Source organism: Leptosomus discolor, chromosome 14 (assembly GCF_034619465.1).
Source record: "Leptosomus discolor isolate bLepDis1 chromosome 14, bLepDis1.hap2, whole genome shotgun sequence".
In the NCBI taxonomy this organism is placed as follows: domain Eukaryota; kingdom Metazoa; phylum Chordata; class Aves; order Leptosomiformes; family Leptosomidae; genus Leptosomus; species Leptosomus discolor.
In genome coordinates, this window is record NC_141404.1 from 4,288,511 (window position 1) to 4,310,705 (window position 22,195).

The following is a 22,195-nucleotide window of genomic DNA, read 5'->3' on the forward strand; positions in this document are numbered from 1 at the left end:
TCCCTATATGTTTGTTTTGACCTGGGGGTTTTGTTTTGCTTTTTAACCCAGATGAAGTTGTGCGTTAATTCCTTACACAAAGATTCATCTGCATCCTGTGAGCACATCGCTTACAGCATCAGCCAATGCATCAACCTCCTACTGGCATTTTTTAATTAAAAGAGCAGCACTATCACTTCAAATTAGTGCCACATAGCTTGTTTGAGTAAGGAGTGAAATGGTGTTTAAAGGTTTTTCTCTTATGAAATTTGTTTGTTAAATTTGTCTCTCTTTTGGTTCTATCTAGTAGTTTGTCATTCAGTGCTTGGAAGATACCAGATTCCTGGGTGTGCAAGTCCCGTTAGTGATATGAATGAAAATAAAAGGCTTGCTTTTAATATCTTGACTATTTGATAAATAGGAATCACCGTCTTAAAAATAAAAAATAATAATAATTAAAAAACCACCCAAAAACCCCCAAACATACATTATATTATTTTATAGTTCGCCCAAAGCCGGCGTTAGCTTGTTTTCAAGTGCACTCCCTGTGTTGAAAAGGTAGTGAAGAAATAGGTATTTCTGGGCACTTCTGTGTCATGAACTGTGAAGAGATGTTTTTTGTAATCCTGTTCAGTGAAATTGTTAGGCCTCCATTGTACTGAATTACTGTGAGAGCAAGTAATACATCCAGTGAGAGCTAGCCCTGGTGAGAATTTTCTTCATACAGCATTTCATTTTATCTGGAATATTAGCACTGTTAACCATCCGTGCAAAATGTAATGTATTGAATCTATTTAATCAATTTAATATGGAAAGCAAACGTCTTGGGCTCTGACTGAACCAGCTGTCCTCCTGTATTAGTGTTTTTAGGTATTAAATTTTGGACTTTGGATGTGTTAATACGGTAGTTTGATAAATAACTTTTTGTTTAGGAGAACTTTCTTCGTATTTTTTGTTGCAGGATCCTGCAGCCGAGTGGTGTCACGTGCATAAAATCCTATGTCTGACTATGAAACATGTACGTTAAGGTGGTTGGTGTAGGAAGAGGCCCGGTATCTTTTCGTTCAGGCTTCAGTTTGTTTATGCAGTATTTTGATTAAGGTATCTCGGAGCAGTAGTGGGCTTCTAATTTACTGATACAAGGGATCCTGACATTTTGTACAAGGACAGTAGCAAACAATCGCTGTTGCAGGCAAAGTGATGAATGTATAATGTTGAGAAAATCATAACCAAACATCCTGGTCAGAATAACGTGTTGAAACGTTCTCACCAAGATCCCAGCCTTTGTGACTGCGGATTCACTTGGGTTTAGAAAGGGGGTTTCCTTTATCGAGTAGCTTGCAAGTTGTTCCTAAAAAAAAAAACGGCCCCAGGGGGGAGGTCCACGTACCTTGCTGATAAGCCACTGCTGAGAAACTGACGTTGCAATGAAAGCGTTTATTTTTTTGATTGAAAACAAAAATGTTTGCTAGAATGCTGTGTGCATGCTGTATGTTACCTGTTTTGGTCTAAACTCTGTTTTTATTTTGCGCTCTGAAGCCAGTCTGTAACTAAAACGTTCCTAGCATCTTTTGGCTGGAGATTCAATCGTGGACATTTTTCATCCCACTTTCAAGAAGATGGTTCCAGCCTTTCTTGAAGCTGCTCCAAAGGAAATTTCCTTCCATAGTGGGTATGATGACAACAAGGGAAGTCACTGCTTATGGTCCAAAGGCTTAGTGACATCCTCTTACTGTTGTCATGTCCTACCACGCTTGATCTGAAAACAAATGGAAATATTTAGCATAGCTAGATGGTACAAGGTAAGGGTTGGAGTCACTCTGTATCCATGACGTTAGTTCTGCTCGAGCTCACTCAACTCGCGAGTTGGTTGTTAGCAGAATAATGTGGATAAATGTTTTATGGGCACGAAGGAAAGGGACTGTGTCAATGTCCGTAGGCGACAGACCTCCCTCCCCACCTTCCAACTAATTCGAAGGGTATTCGCCATCGTGGATTGGGTTTTCTTGCCCAACCATAGATTGGCTCTGACCAGGCTGTTTGTTTTGTTGTTCCTCCCTGGTGACTGTCAGTAGCACTGGGCTGAATAAACAGAGACTATTGATCAAACTTGAAGTCATTAACTTGGCAGTTTAAATAGATGCTGTCCTATATAATTAGAACAAGGGAGTAACACATAGGCTGATACAGCTTTATTCTGAATAAAAGCCTTCTTTTCATGAAATCTTGTTTGGTGCTATTCAGCGCTCGGTTTTGTGCCTCCCATAGGTCACACAAGAATTAGATATTTTGTTTAAACTACCTCAAGTGAAGAGGCTGGCTTTGCTTGTGTGAGAGAGCGATGACACTGATATAACATGGATCAGCTGAACTTTGATACTAATTGGAAATTGTGTTCGTAAGGAGGGGGTGCTAATGTGAGGTTATTGGTTAACCACATCCAGCTAGAGCGTATCTTGGGGAGGAACACCGCTCCAAGCAAGCGAGCAGCGTTACTTCCAGCTCTGAAGCAGTAGCGGGTCTGGATTGTCCATCTCGCTGCTGCTCAGCTGAGAGAAACACATGCCTGTTAGATCTGGATGTTTATACTCCAGCACAACGGGTGATTAATTATTGCTGAAGGAAGACGTTTCCTTTTAATGGCCACGGTCGTGTGATGTGCCTGTCAGCCTTCCTAATCATTTTAACGTTTTAGATGGAGCATGTCCGTAGGAGACGCAGAGTATTTTGCCGTGTGTGTCCTGGGCTCCTTGAAGACCCGTTACAGACGGCTGGCGGTGTAGTGTGAATGCAGCGGCAAGGAGCAGCGATAATCTCGTTAATACATGTGCAACGTGCGCCTGCAGACAGCCCGGTGCTCCTGAATCACACTGCTGCGAGTCCCTCGAGAGCGTGCACATTCAGCAGTAGGATGCACACGTATTGACCCACATTTCCTCGGGCAGAGCAGCAGTCACGTGCAGCTCGTTGCTCGGAAATCAGATGAGAACTGATGTAACTTGGTTCATCCAGCGTTTGCATGACCTGAGCCAAAGTGCTTTTAGGGATTTACCGGTTGTGTGACTAATAGGTGATTAGGTGGATTGGAGAGCGTGTGTATGTACTTCTTGTAGACAAGACTTGCTGTATAACAACGGCAGCATCAAAAAAGACTCTTGCACATCATTCTCTTATTGTAGCTTTTAAATAGGACGGGTTATTACACCAAGTGTTCTTTTTCTCTACATAAAAGCTTTCGTACTAATTCCTAGGAAAGTTTTTTCCATAGGGATGTTTTTCCAGCAACAGATGGACAAGTGTCCTACAGAAGAAAACCCTGGTTCTGTACTGGGGTTAATACAAAGAACAAAAGTAGGTGAATGAATGATAAAAATTTGGCTTCCAAAAGCTATTAATGTCTCTCTAATTGCAGTCTTTTTTTGGAACAAGACTCGTTTCTGTCCTGTTCTGCTTTCCCCTCTCCCACAGCTTCCTTATTCCTGCGCATACACATGCACACACCCCCCCTTCCCCATTAACAGGTGCCACCACTGTCGCCTCCCGCTCCCCACGCACCCCCTGCGAGTTCAGCAGCGCTGGCGCAGGGCCCAGGCTCATAAGCCAAGACGAGCTTACTGACTGGCAGGTATCCAGCGTTGCTGCTCACCTTTTGGCATCGGTGCCCTTCACAAATACAGTCGTGTGTTTGGTGCTTCTTGTGTTTTTTCATTTGTAAATAAGGAGGGTTTAAGCCCAGCTCTCTGAACAGACGGGAAAAAAGCTGCATAAAGAAAGTGGAGAGCGATTTGTAACATCTTGGGGGGGTGTTGAAAGGGATTATAACAGGCTGAATAATCACAGAACGAACTACTGAAGATTTTTTGAGTTGAAAATTTCCAGGTATTAAAAACAATATTCTGAAACAGCTGATGTACTTTATTCAAAATCAGAAGCGATGCCAAGAATTTAGTTTGGACAAACACAATTTTCCTTTCCTCTTCCTGAATGTACTATTTGCACCTTTATTTTAGCTTTTGTATTGGAAATTGCTAAAGTAATTTTTCCCTTTTCGTAGCTAAGCACTAATCAGTCTGAATTCTTTCTTTAAATTTTACCTGGCCACTCAAAGTGTCATTTTTCCAGTTTTTTGCGTGTGCCTCTTGAATCATCGGAACATAGTGGCTGTAATTTGAATATGAAATGGTAATGAAGACAAAAATAGATGTGTGGCTGTGTTTTGCCCAATGTCAGTGCGCAGAGTTGCTGTAAGAGGCTCGTGGTTATTGTTGCTGCAGAACGCCGGTCTGATGGTGGCCACTGCAAGGGCGACCCTCCTCCGTGCCCATCGTGGGGTGGCTGTGCCTGTGCCAGCAACCAAGTTCTGCTCAGCCCAGCCGAACGGACTCGGAAAAAATACTAGATGGTGCTTTATGTGAAACCCTGCTCCGTTCTCGACATACGGTGTCAGTTGTGTGCGAGAATAAAGCTGCTCACCTCCCTTTTAGTACAGGTTTGCTGCTGCAACGTATCCGGGTGGTATTTTGAACAACCCTGTGGCAGTTTTGCAGTAATACCTTTACTTGACTATTTAAAACAAATGCAGTCTTTCCATTTCAGTAATCTACACTGTCTGTTCTGTATTGACACGAGCTGAAACCCGGCAAAAGAATGGAGGTTAAAACTGTACACTTACCTATACAAGAGTTGGTAACAGGGTAATCATCAAGAAAAGGAGTCAGTAGAATGGTTTAATTCCATCTAGCATGGCCAAATCCTACACTTCTCCCCATAAGACACTAAAAGCATGCTATACCTCAGTACTAAGACCCAAGTGAGGATCAAAACTTCATTTATTAATGGGCTATTAGGCTGTGCCACTTCTTTCCAGCACCAACTCGATCTTGATGGTCCATGTGTGTGTTACCCTCAGGTTGATAACGACAGCCCAGGGAGCTACAGGAAGAAAGAAGTACTTTTGAATGAATTCCAGCCCGTTCAATTTTTGGCTGTCCATTCGCTAAGTAGCCTAGAACAAAGTGAACTCATTGCTTTAGGCTTTTGTGCACTGTTAACTCTTCACTGAATATTGACTTTCGCCGCCCTGATTTTTAAATCGGAGCTCGCCCTCGGTCTGTTCAGAGAATACTACTCAGTCTCATCTGTTTGTTATCATGCTTGCCACAAAACAAACAACAGATTTGCAAATAAGGAAGGCAATAGCTGTAAGAGCATGAAAAATTTCTTTGGTGGTGAGGCCCATGGCTTTGAAAAGCTTTATATGACAAGAGTTGAGGCTTTTTATGTTTCTATTCAAACATGCCAGAAAGCACTTGGCATAGCTCAGTTAAAATACGAGCCTGGAAAACAACTAGATGTGCTAGAAATTAGGAAAAGTTTGTAAGTCATTAGTTAACCTGAGGTATGTGGTTTTAAAGCAGTGATACGGTACTGGTGCCTTGCTTGAAAGAAAGAATGCTTTTCATTTACTTGCAAAAAAATTTGGGATGTTGACTGTGCCTCTTGAAAACTCATCCAGTACCTGTTGGAATTTGTTCTGGTAGCAGTTACTGAAGTTGTTAGTAATGCTAGAAGAGGTGCTTGGTAAGTGTTATTCTTTGCAGTAGATTTCTAGCAACTGCTCGTTCTAAGATTGTCCAGTTCTTAGAGAAATGCCAAACGTGTCTGAGTGTTACTACAACAGCTTAAGCCCAGGGCACTGTTTTTCCTGAGGTTTGTTCTTTTTATATATCTAATATCCTATGGGCTAAATCTCTTTTTCTGTGGAATTTCTATATTGGAGATTTTTCATTTGAATGTTTCAGAATGGACAAAGAAATGCAGATTTTTGAATATGGTGACCATGGCGATCATCAGTGGTTTATACATTTAACTGCAACTCCTAAAAGTTACTCTGGCAAAATTTGTTGTTTCTTATTTTCAGTGTTTTTAAAGATTTTTTTTTTTTTTTTTTTTTTCCATTTTGCTGGCAGTTAATTTCAACATCAGCAGCGTCCTGGGTCACCTGAGCAATTCTCTCGCCAGCTTCTTGTTCTTGGTTCACAGTGCAGCTTTAGTTTAACACTGAGTTGAGCAGTCCTGCTTCGACCAGAGCCAAACCTGTGTGTTCAGTTTTAAGGCAATGTTCCATGCGAATTGTTTAACTAAAACTCTTCTACTGATACATTTAAGCTCTCATGGGATGAACTAATAGTTTACATAGTTAACAACTTACACATAACGTAACGCCATTCATTTTTTAAATAAGTGCCCTTGCTTTTAAGCAATCTACTTAGCGCTTGATGAAAACCAGACATTGATTTTGTACTGTTTATTAAAATACCCCCATTGGAAAATTTTGTTCCTATAAACTTGATTTCGTATCTTATTTAATTGCAGTAAGATATCAAAGAAGCTAAGTCCTGATTCTGTCTGGAAAAACAAATCTCAGCTCTTCAATTGAGATTGAGAATGTGATAAATTGCATTTGTTTTTCCTCCTTTACAGTAGTGTTTAACATTCAAATTGTTTTGTTGAAATATTGACACTACCTGTATGTGAAGGGCAGTAAATACCAGCCAGTCTTTGGAGATGATACAAAACATATGGTTTAGGTTTTAAGCTGAAAAATATGCTTTATTTTAGCTTGGAAGTTTTAGACCTTTTTCTGTTTGACAGAAATTCAGTGTTTCTGTTGAAATGTTGCTTGGCTGTGTCTAGTCAAACTTTGCCAAGATTTTCAATACTGAGGTTTCTGCTTTCACAGGTTTTACGTGTTTTGCAGTGGAAGGTCGGTCTTTTTTTTCTGCTTTCTGTAAAATAGGCAGATATTTTGAGGCAAGACAAATGTGTGTATGAAGAGAACTGGAGATAATACTGGGTTAAAAAGTATAAAAGCTGTGTGTTCTGTTCCTGTCACTTCAAAAATGTTTTGCTCCATGGACAGGACTCCAAAGCTGGATCTGCTTTAACAGGTCTGATTGCTTGGGGTTTCTACTCACTCTAGGTCTAAGCATCCGCAAATGTGTTGCTTCTGGTTTTGGTCTCTTGTTCTGTACTTTTTCCTCCTTTATAAAGCAGCAGAGAGCAGTTGTGCAGGTTTTCCTCCTGGACTTAGGAAATGAATGTCTTGTAAAAGCTCTAAGTCCATTAATTGGGTGGTGTTTTGTGGGGGGGAAAAAAAGCTGCTGTTAATATAGAAATGTCCTTGTAACTTGAGTCTCACAAGCTGGTTGTAAAACCTAAAGTTGTAGTTGCGGTATGGGTAGCTCCACAGAGAATATCTGGGAAGAAGGGGAATCTAAATTTCTCTGGTTTATAGTGAACAGAGTATTTATTGGAAAAGCCTTTTCTGTACTGAATTAGTAAGCAAATTATCAGCTGCACGGGAGAGTCCTTATAAGCTTCTCTTTTGGAAATGAAAATAAGGTGTTTAACACTTTAAATTATGAAAGTGGAGATCAGAGGCATGTTAAGTTGAACACACCTAAATTAAACACTGACTGAGCCGTGGACTGCGCTGCACAGGGGCTCTCCTCCGTTACAGGAGTGTCAGCTACTTAATGTGTAATTTCTGCCTGAGTAATATCTATAGAGTGTTTGGAATTTTTTTCCTATTTTTTTTATTATTAATTCAGTGTTGTTCATCTAGCATATTCCAGAGAAACAAATCTATACGTCTGCAGAGTTGGACAGTATTTCGAGAAAGGACCTTTTGCTTCCTGGCAGCACGGCGGTAGGGCTAGGTTTGAGCTTGGTCCCCAGCTCTGCCTGGGACCTGTTGTGGCCAATGTTAGCTTGAGTGTGAGGTGCTGCTGGGTATTGACATTTGTAGAGATTTGAAAAAGGTGCTTTGAAAACTCCCAAGTGTTAAAAGTGCAAAATATTTTTGGCAATCTTAGTAAAATTCAGTTTGGAATCTGAGTTATGACTGCATGTGGGTGGAGGAACATGTTTTTCATGCTTTAGGAATTTTTTTCCAGATGCTTTCTCAGTGCTTGGGTAACTATAAAAGCAAAGTATTAAGACTCAGCATGGATTTATTCCTTAGTTTTAATGTAATTTAAGAAAATTGAGCCACGTAGTTTCGTGGTGTCCTTTTGTTATGGCAGTGGTGTTGCGCAGCGCGCGTCGGAGTGTTTCAAAATGTGAGCACAAGTGTGTGCAAGCCGTACAGATGAGCCGATCTTGATAGACACTACTTGCTTGAAAATATGAATTATTCAATGGAAGCGCACGTGGTTGGAAGTACAAGAGATGTGAGGGAAGAAATCCAGAATTGGGTTGATCCCAGTAACTACAACTTGCGCAATGAAGCGTAGAGTAAATGTAAAAAGCCATTTGGTATTTCCAGTAGGAATTTTGTCATTGAAATTGTTTTGTTTAGCTGTCAGCTAAGAGATTGTATTTGCCCTGAGAACAGGATATTGTTCTGTGTGGTTTTAACAGAAATTTTGAGTTCCTTCCAGAGATTTCTATTTCTTACTGGTGTGTATAGAAGCTGACACTGTAGCTGAAGCCTGAGCATATACTTTGTTTTCAGAGAGTGGGGAGACCATTTGTGGACGCTTTAACAAAGGAAAAACTTGACTGAACTTGGGAAATCTCTCTACGAAATTATTATTCCACTTGGTTGTGGTTCTGGCAGATGTGTTGGTAGGGATGGAGGACTGGGCTTTAAAAAAACCATACGTGGGTAGAAATGACTTTATGTTCTGTTAACGCATTCTCTGGTAAGACTGTGCCATCGATAGGGTGTTTTTTGCGAATGGCTGTAACATGGCGATAGTAATAACTGATTTACCTCTTGGGTGCCAGTTCTCAAAGGAAGTGGTCGTGCTTTGAACGTGTTGGGAGACAGTCTGCAAAGAAGAGGTGCAAGGATGTGAGGGAGGACGGTGCTTCAAGGGCATCTTCTTGATGACAGAGGAGGCTTCACCAGTTACAGTCTCACTTTTCCGTCTCCGACTGCGCAATCACTGTAGGGCCAAGAAGAATAATCAGCTGAAAGGTGGTGAAGCAGCGGTTTATGAAAAGTTTGCCCTAAAAAATAAACTTTTTTTTAAAAAAAAAGCGCCCCTGGAAGTACAATTTGAGTGAGAAATTGGAACTTAACGTAGCTGGAATTTGCCCTGTGGTACACAGGGCATGTAAATCCCGTGGGCAGCTTCTGGTTTTGGAGCAGAGGCTGGGCTCGGGGCATGACTAAGACTCAAGCAGTCAGGGATGCTTGGGGTTTATGTCTATCTAGGAAAAAGGAGACTGTGTAGAAAGCATGAGAAGGTTCTTGGCCTGGATTAGAGGAAGCCATAGCAAAGTCATAAGAAAACTGATGTAATAGCAAGGATTTAATGAAAGATTTAATCTGGGAGGTAGCCTTTATCTCACGCATTTGTTATGGGTGAGCAGAGGAAGAGAACAAAAAGTCAGTGTGAGGGGATAATTGGATGTGCTTATTTCCACCACTCTGATTTGCGTGCCTTTCTCTGATTCTGTACATCAGCATTCATTCAGCTTCCTATTGATCTCCCTTTTTGGTCCCTGCAAAGTTCTTCAACTAATTCCATAACTCTTAGTGTTTTTTCCAAGTTTTACATCTCAGTTCATTTTTAAACTTGCTTTACTAGTCTGGTGTTGCACACAGTCTCAGTTAACTGGGAATTTAATGAGTCTTGTTCTTCCAATAGTCCTGTGATGGTTTTTTAATGATGTTATTGAGAGCTATATCACCTTGCTGGTGTGTATATGAAGATTTACTCTTGATCAGTGCCCAGGAGGATTTTTCAGTTTGAGTAATCCTTAGGAATCCTGGAGATCAAACTCTATTGTTTTGTCAACTTGGTATTGTTTGCACTACGAGGACTGACTCTCGTTCGTGACGAGTTTCTGCTTAGGTAGGATGGAATTTTGATTCCTGGCTAGGTAGATACTTTAATGACATGTTAATGGACTAATAAAAATGGCTTTTTCTGGGTGTGTGATTTTTTTGAAGATCTCTTCAAAGTTGTCTGGTGTTTGCAACTGGCTAAGCTAAGCCAAGTTCCAACCCACGAGGAAAGCGTGCCTTGAAAAGAGGCTTTGATTTTTTTTTTTTAATTTTTTTTTTTTACTGCAGCCTACACAAAAGGGCCACAAAAAGGCTTCGTGTATCAAATCTCGCAGCTCTTTGAGAATTGAGGGGTTTTTTAATGAAGCATTGCTTTAATCTGGTCAAGGTCTGTTTTTAGCATGAGTTCAGGCAGAGTCTTCCAATGTCAGGGCATGACGTACGCTGGTCCTGAAGTCTGAGGGGTCTCGGGGGTTTTTTGGTTGACTTACGTGTCAGGTTGCAAATCTCATTGACACCGTGATGTTAAGCTCATTAGCGAAGGCCACGCAATGTACACATCTGTATAAAATTAGTTCTGTACAGCTAATTGGTTTATTTGGCAAATGTAAGGGAAGACTTCAGTTTTATTTATCTTCTTCTGCGTGCTGGGCGCTGCAGTGATTCAGATTCGGTTACTGAGAAGTTACAACGGTCCGTGGATTTATGCATTTCGGTCTCAAACAGACAAAGAGAAAGAGCAAAAGTATTCCTAAAGCAAACAAAAAAAGGACTAGAATAGAAACCTCGGCCTTTGTGGTGACAATTTAGACTCCAATTTGTGAGTGAAGCGGTGTATTTCAGTTCAGTGATGTGGCTAGCTGTAAAGAAACTGCATTTTTACACTCTTGGTGCCTTCAGCCATCTTTCTTTTCTCATTAAACCTTTTCTGTTGTACCCTACCAAATATAAATAATTGTCACCCTTAAAAAAAAAACAGAATACTTAAAACCTTCCTAGGTTGCCTAGTAGTAGAAATAAAACCAGCCGTTTATCTGCAGTGAAGTTTCGTTTGAAGTTGCGTGCAGAGAATAGGAACAGTAAGCAGAGTCATTCGTAAAGGCAGTTCAGGAGGCGGTTCAGAAGGGGTGGCTTGTGGTATTCGGAGTATTTTCCACAAAACACGCTGAACCGTTTGGACAAGACGTGATTTCACACAACAGCCTCAGCAGAGATTTTAATTTTGGGCCACGGCGCTTTGGGGCGTTAGAGCAGCATGTGGTAAATAGCTGATGTTTGCTTTTTTCCTTTTTTCAGAGGCTTTTTTTTTTTTTTTTTTTTTTACACTTCAAGCACATTATTTTTGCTGCGCAGCCTTCTGAAAACTTTTTCGGAACGGCAGAATTTTAGCTGTGGAAACCAGCCTGTAAGGTAGCATGCACGGGGTCCTGTCCTGCTGTTGTACAGTAGAGCGGGAGCAACCTTACCTCCAACACAGGTTACCAGCTTCACAAGTCAAAAGCTAGGCAGACTTTGAAGCATTAGCAGAGATGTTTCCATTACTTGGATGCACCAAATTTGACCTGCTTGGTGGCCTTTTTCATTTTTCAATGCTAAGCAGTAACTTCAGTTTCATTTTATGTCAAGACCTTTATTCCTCTCACCTCCAAAGCCTAATTGTTCTTCTTTGCTTCTCGCCTCTATCTTAAAACAAACCAACGGACCTGTGGTGTTTTTAATGATTATGCTATATCTCTGTGATTAAAGATGGTCTACACAGAGGTGAATATTAAGTAAAGTCCTTTCTACGTCATCAGCCTGCTGGCCTGTGTTTATCTTTTGTCAGAAAGTAAAACAAATGTATCCTGGAATCTAGCTGCTCGTTTGTACAAGCACAAATGATTAACCTGGACTATCAAAGGGAAGGCCAAAGATGGCTGAAAGGTGCATTTGCTAGCATCGTTCAGTATGACCTTCCCCCCGCTTTCCTAAGGAAGATGCGGACATACAGCTGGTTTGTCTTGTCTTCAGAATTAACTCAGATACTCAGTTGAAGGCTGTCGTTAGCTCAGATCCCATCCACGTGTAAAAGTCCTTAATTTGAGCAAGGAAGCTCTCGCCTTTAGCTCGCAAAGTGTGAATGAATGCAGTCCCAGGTACAGATTTGCTTGCTGCTTTGCGTTGGTACAGGCTAGGACCTACGTCGCTTAACTTTTTTTTTTACCCCTAAGTCTCAAAACACAAGTACTTGATTTTTACAGTGTGCAGCTGGAAACAGTGGTAGCATCTGAGCCCTGGGCTATGGGATGGGGTACATTGTACGTGAATAAATCCAGAGGTGTTGTGGACAGCAATGTGCGGACTCTCTTGCAGAGGAGCAGCCATTCTTTGAGCGCTGCCACTTCAGGAGGAAGAACTTGCGCACGAAGGCTTCGATTCTGGAGGCCAGGTCTGTTTACTTGGGGATGTTTGAAATGGTTCCTCGCCCGGGCTCTCTGCCTCCTTTCTGAAAATGCTGGTCTTGCTGCAGAGATAGGTGTCCCCGTGATGCAGCAGCAGCTTTCTGATGCAATTCTCAGCTGGGTTGTCAGATGTTGGTGCTTTCCTTACTACACCCGTCTGTAGCTCGCTCCTGCGGCACCTCCTGAACCACAGCAGATGATTCATTTCTGCTTTGGAAGCAGGGTGGACAACTGGGGGCTGGCGGAGGAACCACTCAACTCGCTCAAGTTACATCTGCATTGAAGACATCCCCAGGGTGAATACTGCCTTTGTATAAGGCTCGTCCTTTCTTCACCTCCTGCCAAATATGCTTTCACGCTAGTACTTTACCCGGCCGGCTAATTTGGCCTTTGAAATTATCTCAATAATGTCAGGTACTTAAAAAAACATTCCCATCCCTTTATAAATATTATAATCTAGATGTAAAGACATTGTTTCAGTGTTGTTTGGGATCTGTTGTATTAAAAAAAAATAGTTCTCCAGCGCTGTGCAGCAACCCAGAGCGGAGTATAAACAAATACTATGTCAAGCTGAAACAAGTCGGTTGACTTTGAGAAGGCAGAATGTAAATGCCCAAGTCAGGAGAATTAGTACCTTTGGTAACATTGCAACAAACGCAGGGAGATTGCTCCTGCTGACAAGCCCTAAACCTTTCTTGTTTAAAGGAAAGAAAAACGCAAAGAAAAAAGCGCTTCGGAAAGATGGAAAGCGGGCAGAGACGGGGTTTGTGCAAAGCACGTCTCGGTTGCCTGGTTTGTAGATAAGTATCCGTCCCACTCTCCTACACTGCGTCTGATGCAGGGATAAAATCAATAACTTTTTAAGCCTTTGTAGCTAAATCTACCCGAGTTCACAGGTTTCAGGCTCGAAGTAGCAGCAGTCGGATCCTGCTCCAGTCTTGCCGAAGTCCGACTGGAGACAATGCATTTAAGAAGCAAACCTGGCCCACGCCCAGCTTTACAGAGCAGGGAGGGGCTGTCTGCGCCGCCGCTGGCGTGGTTTCGTGTCCGAGTCTCCCGTTGCTGACCTTTGTCACCTGTTTCTTTACTGGGATTTAGAAATCTATGGCTTTTAAGTGATAGAGCACTTGAAAATATTTTTTTGCCCTCGTGGGTTTAATATGCAAATAGTGGAGCAGAGCCAATGGTCCATCTTGGGCAGCCTGATTCTGGAGGTTGCTCCATAAAGGTTTATTTTGGCTATTAGCTGTTGCGCCAATATTTTTCTTACCCGAAAGATTGATGATTTTTGCAACCTAAAATTGAGGGTTTCACAGGCTGCAAGTGGAAAATTGGCAGCCGGGCTCATCTACTGTAGACTGAAAGCCTGTGGCAGAGGGAGGGGAGTTAAATGAAAAAAATATTGTTCTTCCATAATAGCTTTAGAAACTTATGCTGCTAGTTAGCTCTAGAAAGCACACTTGAAATATAGAATAAAGGTAATAATTATATAGTCAGACTATATGCAGATAGTTACAGATGGCATACTTCTCCAGCTCAAGAACATATTCTTAAAACTGGGGATGGGGAAGTAAAATGAGGTTTTTTTCTTTTGCGAAAAGAAAAGCTCCACCACTCACGGGAACTTTAAAATTCCTTTTGGCTAGTACTAGAACCTTCGAGTTCTGATTTTACCTGTACTTATTCCTTGTTTTTCTGGTATTTTTTTCCTCTGAAGCACTCGCAACAGGAAGAGGAAATTAAAGGTTGCTGTGTCGTGCTGCCATAGAACAGCGGATGGCGATTTTGTAATCCTGTTTTGTTTCAAATTGAATTGCCATAGTCCTGCAGACTTCTCTATTTTGGTCAGTTGTTAAAAAAGAACACACACAAGAAAGCTTTCTCTGATTATGCAGTTTGCCAATGTAAGAAATAAGTAATTTTTAATCCAGTCTAAAAATAGTTCCCTGGTGTGGCTGCTTTAGTTATTACTAAGACGGAGGATTTGTGTATTTTTTTTCTGTGAACATCTGGGTTAAATAGTGGACTACTTTGGTCTGTTTGCTTGACATGGGAGGTGAGGCAGTTTTTATTCTGCTAGCTGTGTTAGGTGGGGAATTTTGCTCTGGAGTTGAGGTGGAATTCTAGTAGAAGTGTAATAACAAAAAATAAACTTCTTCACGTGTTTTTGCTACAACGTCTTCACTTTCCCCGATAGAGAGTGAAGGTGAGACTGAATGTAAGTCAGGAGCAAGGTGAGATCAAGATGAGGAGGAGAAATGGTCCATACCAGGGGAAACGGTCATTTGAGTCTCTTCTGAGCATTCCTTCTCGTGCTGAAAGATCGGAGCTGGGTGGGAAAGAGACTACCTCAAAAACAGTCAGGTGTTCTATAGTTATCTTCCTCCCTTGCATCCTAGTTTTAGATCGGTTAGAGCTCTAATATTTTCATCTTTGGCTCCGTGGTTATTTTTCCCAGCCTGTTACAAGAGTTTAATGGATACTGAGCAACATGGATTGCTGAGATCGTACTGAGCAGTCCCTATTGAAAAGCAAAATTAAGACTTGTAGCTGGGAATAGGCCTTGTAGAAGTGGAGACTGATGTGAGTTTCCTGATCTAATTTTTGCTTAAACCACTGTGCTATTCAGTAGAACTGGGGAGAGGGAAATGGTGTCTCATTTGTGGCCATCTTGATGCAACTTTTTTTTTTTCAGTATGCTTTTTTTTCCTCCTGAGTGAGGGCCTGTCATACTTACCATGAAACTTTTTTTATTTGCAAACTGCTCACACTGTTACAGCATGTCTCCCATATTTTATTTACCGATGTATCACGGACCCTTTGTGTGCCAAGAGCAGGAGGTTGCGTGGTATTTGATGGGACTTGGTGTAGAGGTCTCTTCCAGCAGCCCCAGAACCGTTCTTGGTTCAGAAATTGTTTAGTCCATGTTCTAAAGTGAGTGGGTTCTGAAACAACAACAAAAATCCGGTTTAGCATCTGTGGAAGCATGCAGTATAGGAAATAAGAAGGTTTTAATGCAAAGGGACATTCATTAAATCTTCTGAGTATTGTAACAATAGAACAAAAGCAGCGAAGGATTTTTTCTTTCTGTAGATCTTTATCTAAAGAAAACAATGCTCGCTTTTAATATTTGGGTGGCTTTTTAATGAATTATGATAAGATGGGATTGTAGTTGGTATGATTGCTGGAAAGTTGGGGTGGTTTTTTTTTATGGTTTTAAGATTTCTTTATCTGATATTTTGTTTTGCAGTATTATGTGCCAAGAATCTTGCAAAGAAAGATTTCTTCAGTAAGTATGCCCTTATTGTATAACTTTCTGCTCTTGATTAATCATATTTATTTGTAGATCGTGCATTACTGTCGTGGCTCGTCTATGTATGTCATTTGTTCTGTGGTGCATTCTTGCAGTAACATTGCATTACTACACGAGCACGCATTACCCTGAATTGTATTTAGATAGCATAGACTCCAGGGTTGGAAAGACTGAGGACTCACGAATTCTAGTTGAAAGCCTGGCTGATGAGACCACAAGCAGGTTGCTGCTTATAATTCTGTGTGTGGGGTACCAACAGCATCCATCTCAGTCAGCTCTGTTTGTAAAGCCTGCCAAGGGTATGAGCGAAATATCTCAGAGCTGCAGTCTCGGTATTATCTTAAAGAGTGAATAAAATGCCTACTTGTGAGTGTACTGGGGTATGCAGTGTTAAGTGAAGCACGTTTAACCTCTTGTTTTCTAAAAACTTCCACAATTTATGGCAGATATTAATCTGTATGACAGAAGTACATTATCTAATTAGGAACCCAGTTCTCTATTTTGGATTTACTAGAATAGTTTTAGGATAAGGGCAACTTTCCTTTCTTGGGGGGGGGGGGTGGAGAGGGGTGGCGGGCAGGTGGAGCAGAAGCTCACGGTGGCATTAACTTGGAAGAAATAAGACACAAAGTACTATGTTTAATAGCACCTTTTCCCTTCCATAGGACTTCCTGACCCATTTGCAAAAGTGGTTGTTGATGGGTCAGGCCAGTGCCATTCAACTGACACTGTGAAGAACACGTTGGACCCCAAATGGAACCAGCATTACGATCTGTGAGTTGTTTGTAAGGTCATAAGTAAAAAATATTCCAGGGATTTATCTAGCGGATGGCATGCAAGGGTTGGCACTGCAACTTCATTTTGTGTTAGTGAGAGTAGTCACATTTGCTGAGGAGGACTGATTTTTTTTTTTGTAACAAGAAATTACCTGTTAATAAAGGAGCGGTACTTTGCTTTTAGGTGTTTAAATTTGGAAATACTTGTGTGTCAGGTACACGGCGCAACTGCTTACAGTAAGCTCTACCGGAGCAGTGCAGTCCAGCTTTTACAAAAGGTCGTCCTTGTTCTAGTGATTTATTTTCTTCAAATTATTAGAAACGTAAATTTTAAAGTTTTGTACATTAATCAGCTTGTTGCATAGCTTTTAATGAGGCTGGCTGTCGTTAAATTCATGCTGCAGCAATATCAGTTTAACATGCTGTGTGAAATCATAGTGCAGTAATTCATTAATAACACCATTTCAGGCTCAAGCACTTCTGTATTTATAATAAAGCAGCATGACCAATGCACTCTAAAAACGTGTCAGAATTTGTACCAAATAAAGCATAAATTCCGTGGAGTAAAAAGAGGTTATTTTTTCTAAAATTACTCTTCTAATATGTATTTTTTTAGATATGTTGGGAAGACAGATTCCATAACCATCAGTGTATGGAACCATAAAAAAATCCACAAGAAACAGGGAGCTGGCTTCCTGGGGTGTGTCCGACTCCTCTCCAACGCCATCAGCAGGCTAAAAGATACTGGATGTAAGAGCAATTCCTGCCTGGTGCAATCAAGAGCCTTTGGTGCCTCGTTTCTGAGTAGTGAATAGTATTCCCACCCACCCCTCCCCAGCGTTTTGTTGATCTTTCCTATTCTCATTTGCAGACCAGCGTTTGGATCTATGCAAACTAAATCCCACCGATACCGATGCTGTACGAGGCCAAATAGTGGGTAAGAATACTCTCAGCTAAACTTTCATCTTCTTGGGTAAATATATTACATGGACAAATGTTGTATTGAAAAAGAAACCTGTAGTCGTCATTGCTTCAGTGTCTTTTCTGTGTTGTTTCTTCTGACTTCAGAAGGATTAAATTGCGTAGCCTGGAAATTTTCGTTATCCTCCTATGTAGGAGTTTGTTTTCTCCTGGTTGATAATGGGAAACAATATTAAAAAGAGGGAATGCGTCTGGCAAGGTTTCTATTGCAGCTCTGGGAGGGTAAATGTTACTGTGAGACTGATTGCATTTGGACCAAGGTGACAGGCAAAGAGAATCTTACGTGGAAAAGGTGATCTGGAGGAGTTGAAAGAAGTTTTTGCAAATTGCTGACTTAATACCTTTGACTCATGTAACCCATTTCCAGATTTCAACAAGGCAGTGCTAGTTTTACCCCATCTTACCATGTTTTGCTGCCCCCACCCCAAGCTTTTCATTGAGATGTATATATATATATGTATTTGGCAAACCCCAAATTCTCACTGTAATGATGACATCTAGTGGTGAGTAACTTCTTCCCAGCTTACCTTTCTGGATCCTCACGAAACAGATGTAGCACCTGACAAATTTGATATTTACAGAAATAGACTCAGCTTAAGTTTTGAGGGGGTGATGCCTCTGGTTTCTCTTCTCCCTTTTTAAAAAAAAAAACAGTAATGCTTTAGATTATAGAAGGACTGTTGGTAAGTGGTGTGCTGTCATGTGTAGGATATAGCTTTCCTTAATATTTTACCCTGTATAGACATGGGTTTTTTGGCTTCGTGTTGCTTTTAAGGGAACAGTTGTTCTTTTATTATTAACTTGTGTTTGTGGTTTTTTATTTCAGTCAGTTTACAGACACGGGACAGAATAGGCGCAGGAGGTTCTGTAGTAGACTGTAGAGGGCTTTTGGAGAATGAAGGGTAAGGATTGTTTTCTTTACACTTGATTAGAAAAATGGTTTATATGTGGAAAGAATATAATTAACACTAGAAATATGACGTATCAGTGTGACTAATATATTGTCTGGGAATATGTATCAGGTAGTAAGGTTATAGCTGGATGGATACTTGAAGAAAATAAGCTAAACTGGGTAGGACTTGATATTTTTTGTTACTGGTGCTTCTGGCACTTCCCTGAGAAATTTGGGGTATAAAAACATTAAGAAAGTGGCATATCTTGGGTTAAAAGTTGTGGTACTTGAAATAATGGAGAGAGAGAGAGAGTTATTTCTGCATTCACTTCTCTTGTGATGGAAACTCTTGAAGTTTCCCCATTTTCAGAACGGTTTATGAAGATTCTGGACCGGGAAGGCCGCTGAGCTGTTTTATGGAAGAACCAGCACCGTATACAGACACTACGGGGGCTGCTGGCGGAGGCAACTGTCGCTTTGTAGAGTCCCCCAGCCAAGATCAGAGGCTTCAGGCCCAGCGACTTCGGACTCCTGAAGTCAGAGGTCATGTCCAGACACCTCAGAACAGACCCCATGGTCACCAGTCGCCTGACCTTCCAGAAGGCTACGGTAAGAGTTTTCCAGAACTATAAAATTGAAGTTTTTCAAAAGACTTCAGAGAAAATTCTTCAATTTTAATAGACAGATGTGGTTTACCTATTAGAACATGCAGCATCCACGTGCGTCTAATGGTCTGCATTTTGGAAAAGGAGCGAAGCCGTGCAGATGGGCGTTAGAGGTTGGCTAATTAGCAGTTGGTTACGCCAGGATACACTGAGGGGTTGATGGTAAATTAAACATGAGGTTGTGGTATGATGCTGTTACAGAAAACTTACTGCTAATCTTGGCTGTGTATCTAGGGAGAACGAATGTAAAGAGCTCTTTAAACTAGAGCAGTAATGCTATTTTTTCCTTCCCCCTTGGCATGTTGTGTAGGTTTGAGCCCACGTTTGAGAAAAGATCAGGAAAATAGAAAAAGCGACAAAGAAGCCAGTAGTACAGAAGATTAGGGAGAGTAAGATTAAGGAGAATTTAAATCTTGGAAAAGAGCACACCAAATCTAGGAGTAAAGAAATCCAGCTTGGGGGTTTGAGTTGTCTCAAAATCTAAAAATAAAAATGCAGACTAAAACATGCTGGTGCATGGATTCATGAGTTTTAGAAAGAACACGGAAATGTGTAGCCGAGTAAGTTTGTGACGACTGTTTAAGGGCGCAGCAGTCTCTGCTGCAAGAGATCGGGGGGTGGCTGAAGTACTTTCTCCTGGCTGTGACAGAAGGATAACACACTAATGGATTTGAAGAACCTGTTTGTTCTGATTTTTTTTTTTTTCAGATTTGTAATTAAGAATAATCTTTCTTCCCTTTTCATAGAACAAAGAACAACGGTACAGGGACAGGTTTATTTTTTGCACACACAGACTGGAGTTAGCACATGGCACGACCCTAGGATACCAAGGTATGTGTAGTTATGAGGTAAGGGGTTTTTTTGTGGTGTGTCTATGGCAATAACCTGAATTGTTAAGAGCAAAAATCTGCGAAATGGCCTGTCTAAACTTAAAGGGAGAGCTATGAGCAGAGGAGTAATTTTGGATCTTTCTAGTTCCCTTTTCACCAAACATTAAGAGTTGCTCTTTTTGACAGAAAGAATTACCTACTTGTGAATAGTGTAGAACAAAAGGGGAAAAAAATACGTAGTGCTTCAAGAATTCCCGTTTGACAAATTCTTCCTAAAATGTCGATGTGACTTTGCTTTTTGGTGAAGCTGCAGATTTCTGAACCTTACCTAATTTAATTTTTTTTGGTATGAAAATAGTTTGGACTGCAAATTGAAGAAAAAAGTGACTACTTTCTTAAAGCCATTGTTTCTTGAGTACTGAACTTGTAACTTTTGCTCTCGTAGAGCTCACTCGTGTGTAACTGAAGCAGAGATTACCTGTCATCTTTAAACCTGAAGTGGTGTTGGGGTTTTTTGTGCTTTAGACCAATGATTTGCAGCTAGAAAAAAAGAGTCCTCCACATGATTAATTTAGTAAAGCCTCTTTAAACCTTAACCTGCAGTTAATCCGGGGCTTTGTGACTAAGGTCTGGCCCTCTTCCTTGAGGAGCTCTTGAATCTGGGCTGTTTCGCCAGACCACCTGCACGCCAGATTCGGGAGTGAAACATAAAGTTTGTAACTCCTTCAGCTGCTGCGCTGGCTGGGTAATACACGAACGTGATACAGGATATTAGAAAAATGATATAAAGTAGTGTAGGCAAAAGTGTTGATAAAACCACAGTATATGGAAGGATATGAAAAATGAAGTTGAGAGAGAAAATAGCTGATGTTAGATTAGCTGGTGTCGTTGGGAGAAGAAATGACAATGCTCGTTCTTCGTGTCACTCGTGTCAGGCTTGTGTGCCCAAAGCCTTGTCTCTTCTTCAAGTGGTGCTGGTTGGCCTGATGAAAGGTGTTGCCGCTTCTCTCAACAAATCTTAGAGACAGTTTTCAGCACTAGCGATGTAAGGGGACACAACAGTGTCTTGTGAGTCACAGGTCACTCTTAGTTACAGGTGGCTTTCGTACTGCCAACTGAACTTGCAGTGTAAAAACCTAACCTTGGCGTTTAGCACCGATGTAGGTTAAAACTTGATGTAATCAGCCTCTGCAGTACTTTCAGATGCACAGCTGACTGAAACAAATGGTTACAACCATAATCTTCTTTAAGGAGCCTAACAAAGGCTTGTCTGTCTGCCTGCGTATCCCCTGCTGGCCTGTACTCACTGGGACACCAACGGAGCCTTTGGCGTACAAAGTGTTTCTGCCTTTCTAAAGCCTCTCAGTTTACTCATTTATACTGATGTTGCATGGTTCGATTTAGGTAAGGAAACCTAGAGAGTGGTGTCTTCAGCCCTGGATGGTAGATGAATCCATGCCAGCTGTCTTGATAACAGCTTTTCTGTCTAAGAATAATCTTCAGGTTTCCCTCCTTCCTGTTCTTGTCACCCTTGGTGTTTTCCTCTGTTAGGTGGCTGGGGCCTTAAGCATTTTCAATTTTCTAGGTATTAATACATCCTACGTATTGATTTCAAGCACTACCTGAACACGAGTGGATACCTTTAGCAGCATTTAGAGTGACACCCAAAATTTATCTAGGATGAAAGGGGCGAATGTGTTGGTAAAGCCTTACTCTTGATTTGTCAGTCAAATAGTTAGGGTTCTAACCTTGTCTGATATAAAGAGTGGGATTTTTTTTTTTAGGTGATCTTAGTATTTGGCTGCCTTAGCTTCTTATCTTATTGGGTGTTTGGAGACAGTGGCTGGTGCAGAGGCCTTTGATTAATTGTTTTTCTGCACGTGGATCGCATTAGTTTAATGGGAATTTTTCTGGGAAATATTTGCTGTGAAAAAAGGTCTCCTCCTCCTTTTACAGCCCTCGGAAGCCCTGTCATCACCTAAATGTTGATGTTGCAGATTGAAGTTACTTTTTAAGCTGTATGGCTTTGTTACTTTTAAAGCCTTTCAAAGACAGAAGGGGTTTTGCTGATTTACCTTTCTATGTCCCATGCATACATAGGGAGTTGCACTGCTTAGATTGAGGATTCTAAAAAGACAGCATTAAAACAGCTGTTCTGTCCTTCCAAAGAGTTTCATAGCCTAGAATCGCTGAGCAAATTCATTCCCCCCTCTCCCCTGAACGTCAGTTGGCTTCATCTTAACTTCAGAAGTGCTTTAACGTTTTGTTTGCTTTTCTCCTTAGAGACCTTAACAGTGTGAATTGTGATGAACTAGGACCTTTGCCTCCAGGTTGGGAAGTTAGAAGTACAGTTTCAGGAAGAATATATTTTGTAGATCATAACAACAGGACCACACAATTCACAGATCCACGACTACATCACATCATGAAGTAAGAACCTGGCCTGATAGATAGTTCATGTCGTGTTTGGATTCTCTATACCTTTTATTTTTGTCCAATTTCAACTGCAGTGTGGG

At 41.1% G+C, this 22,195-nt stretch overlaps 1 protein-coding gene across 1 annotated transcript in view; it reads left to right on the plus strand.

Moving 5' to 3' along the window:
- Positions 1-22,195, plus strand: part of SMURF1 (SMAD specific E3 ubiquitin protein ligase 1) — a 43,611-nt gene that overhangs the window by 11,751 nt on the left and 9,665 nt on the right. Inside the window, exons 4-13 of the mRNA XM_086472821.1 lie at positions 3,501-3,604; positions 14,420-14,456; positions 15,473-15,511; positions 16,201-16,309; positions 16,928-17,061; positions 17,183-17,248; positions 18,119-18,194; positions 18,555-18,793; positions 19,596-19,680; positions 21,963-22,109. Of these exons, the coding sequence (XP_086328947.1) occupies positions 3,501-3,604; positions 14,420-14,456; positions 15,473-15,511; positions 16,201-16,309; positions 16,928-17,061; positions 17,183-17,248; positions 18,119-18,194; positions 18,555-18,793; positions 19,596-19,680; positions 21,963-22,109 (1,036 nt within the window). The remainder of the gene's footprint in view (positions 1-3,500; positions 3,605-14,419; positions 14,457-15,472; positions 15,512-16,200; positions 16,310-16,927; positions 17,062-17,182; positions 17,249-18,118; positions 18,195-18,554; positions 18,794-19,595; positions 19,681-21,962; positions 22,110-22,195) is intronic.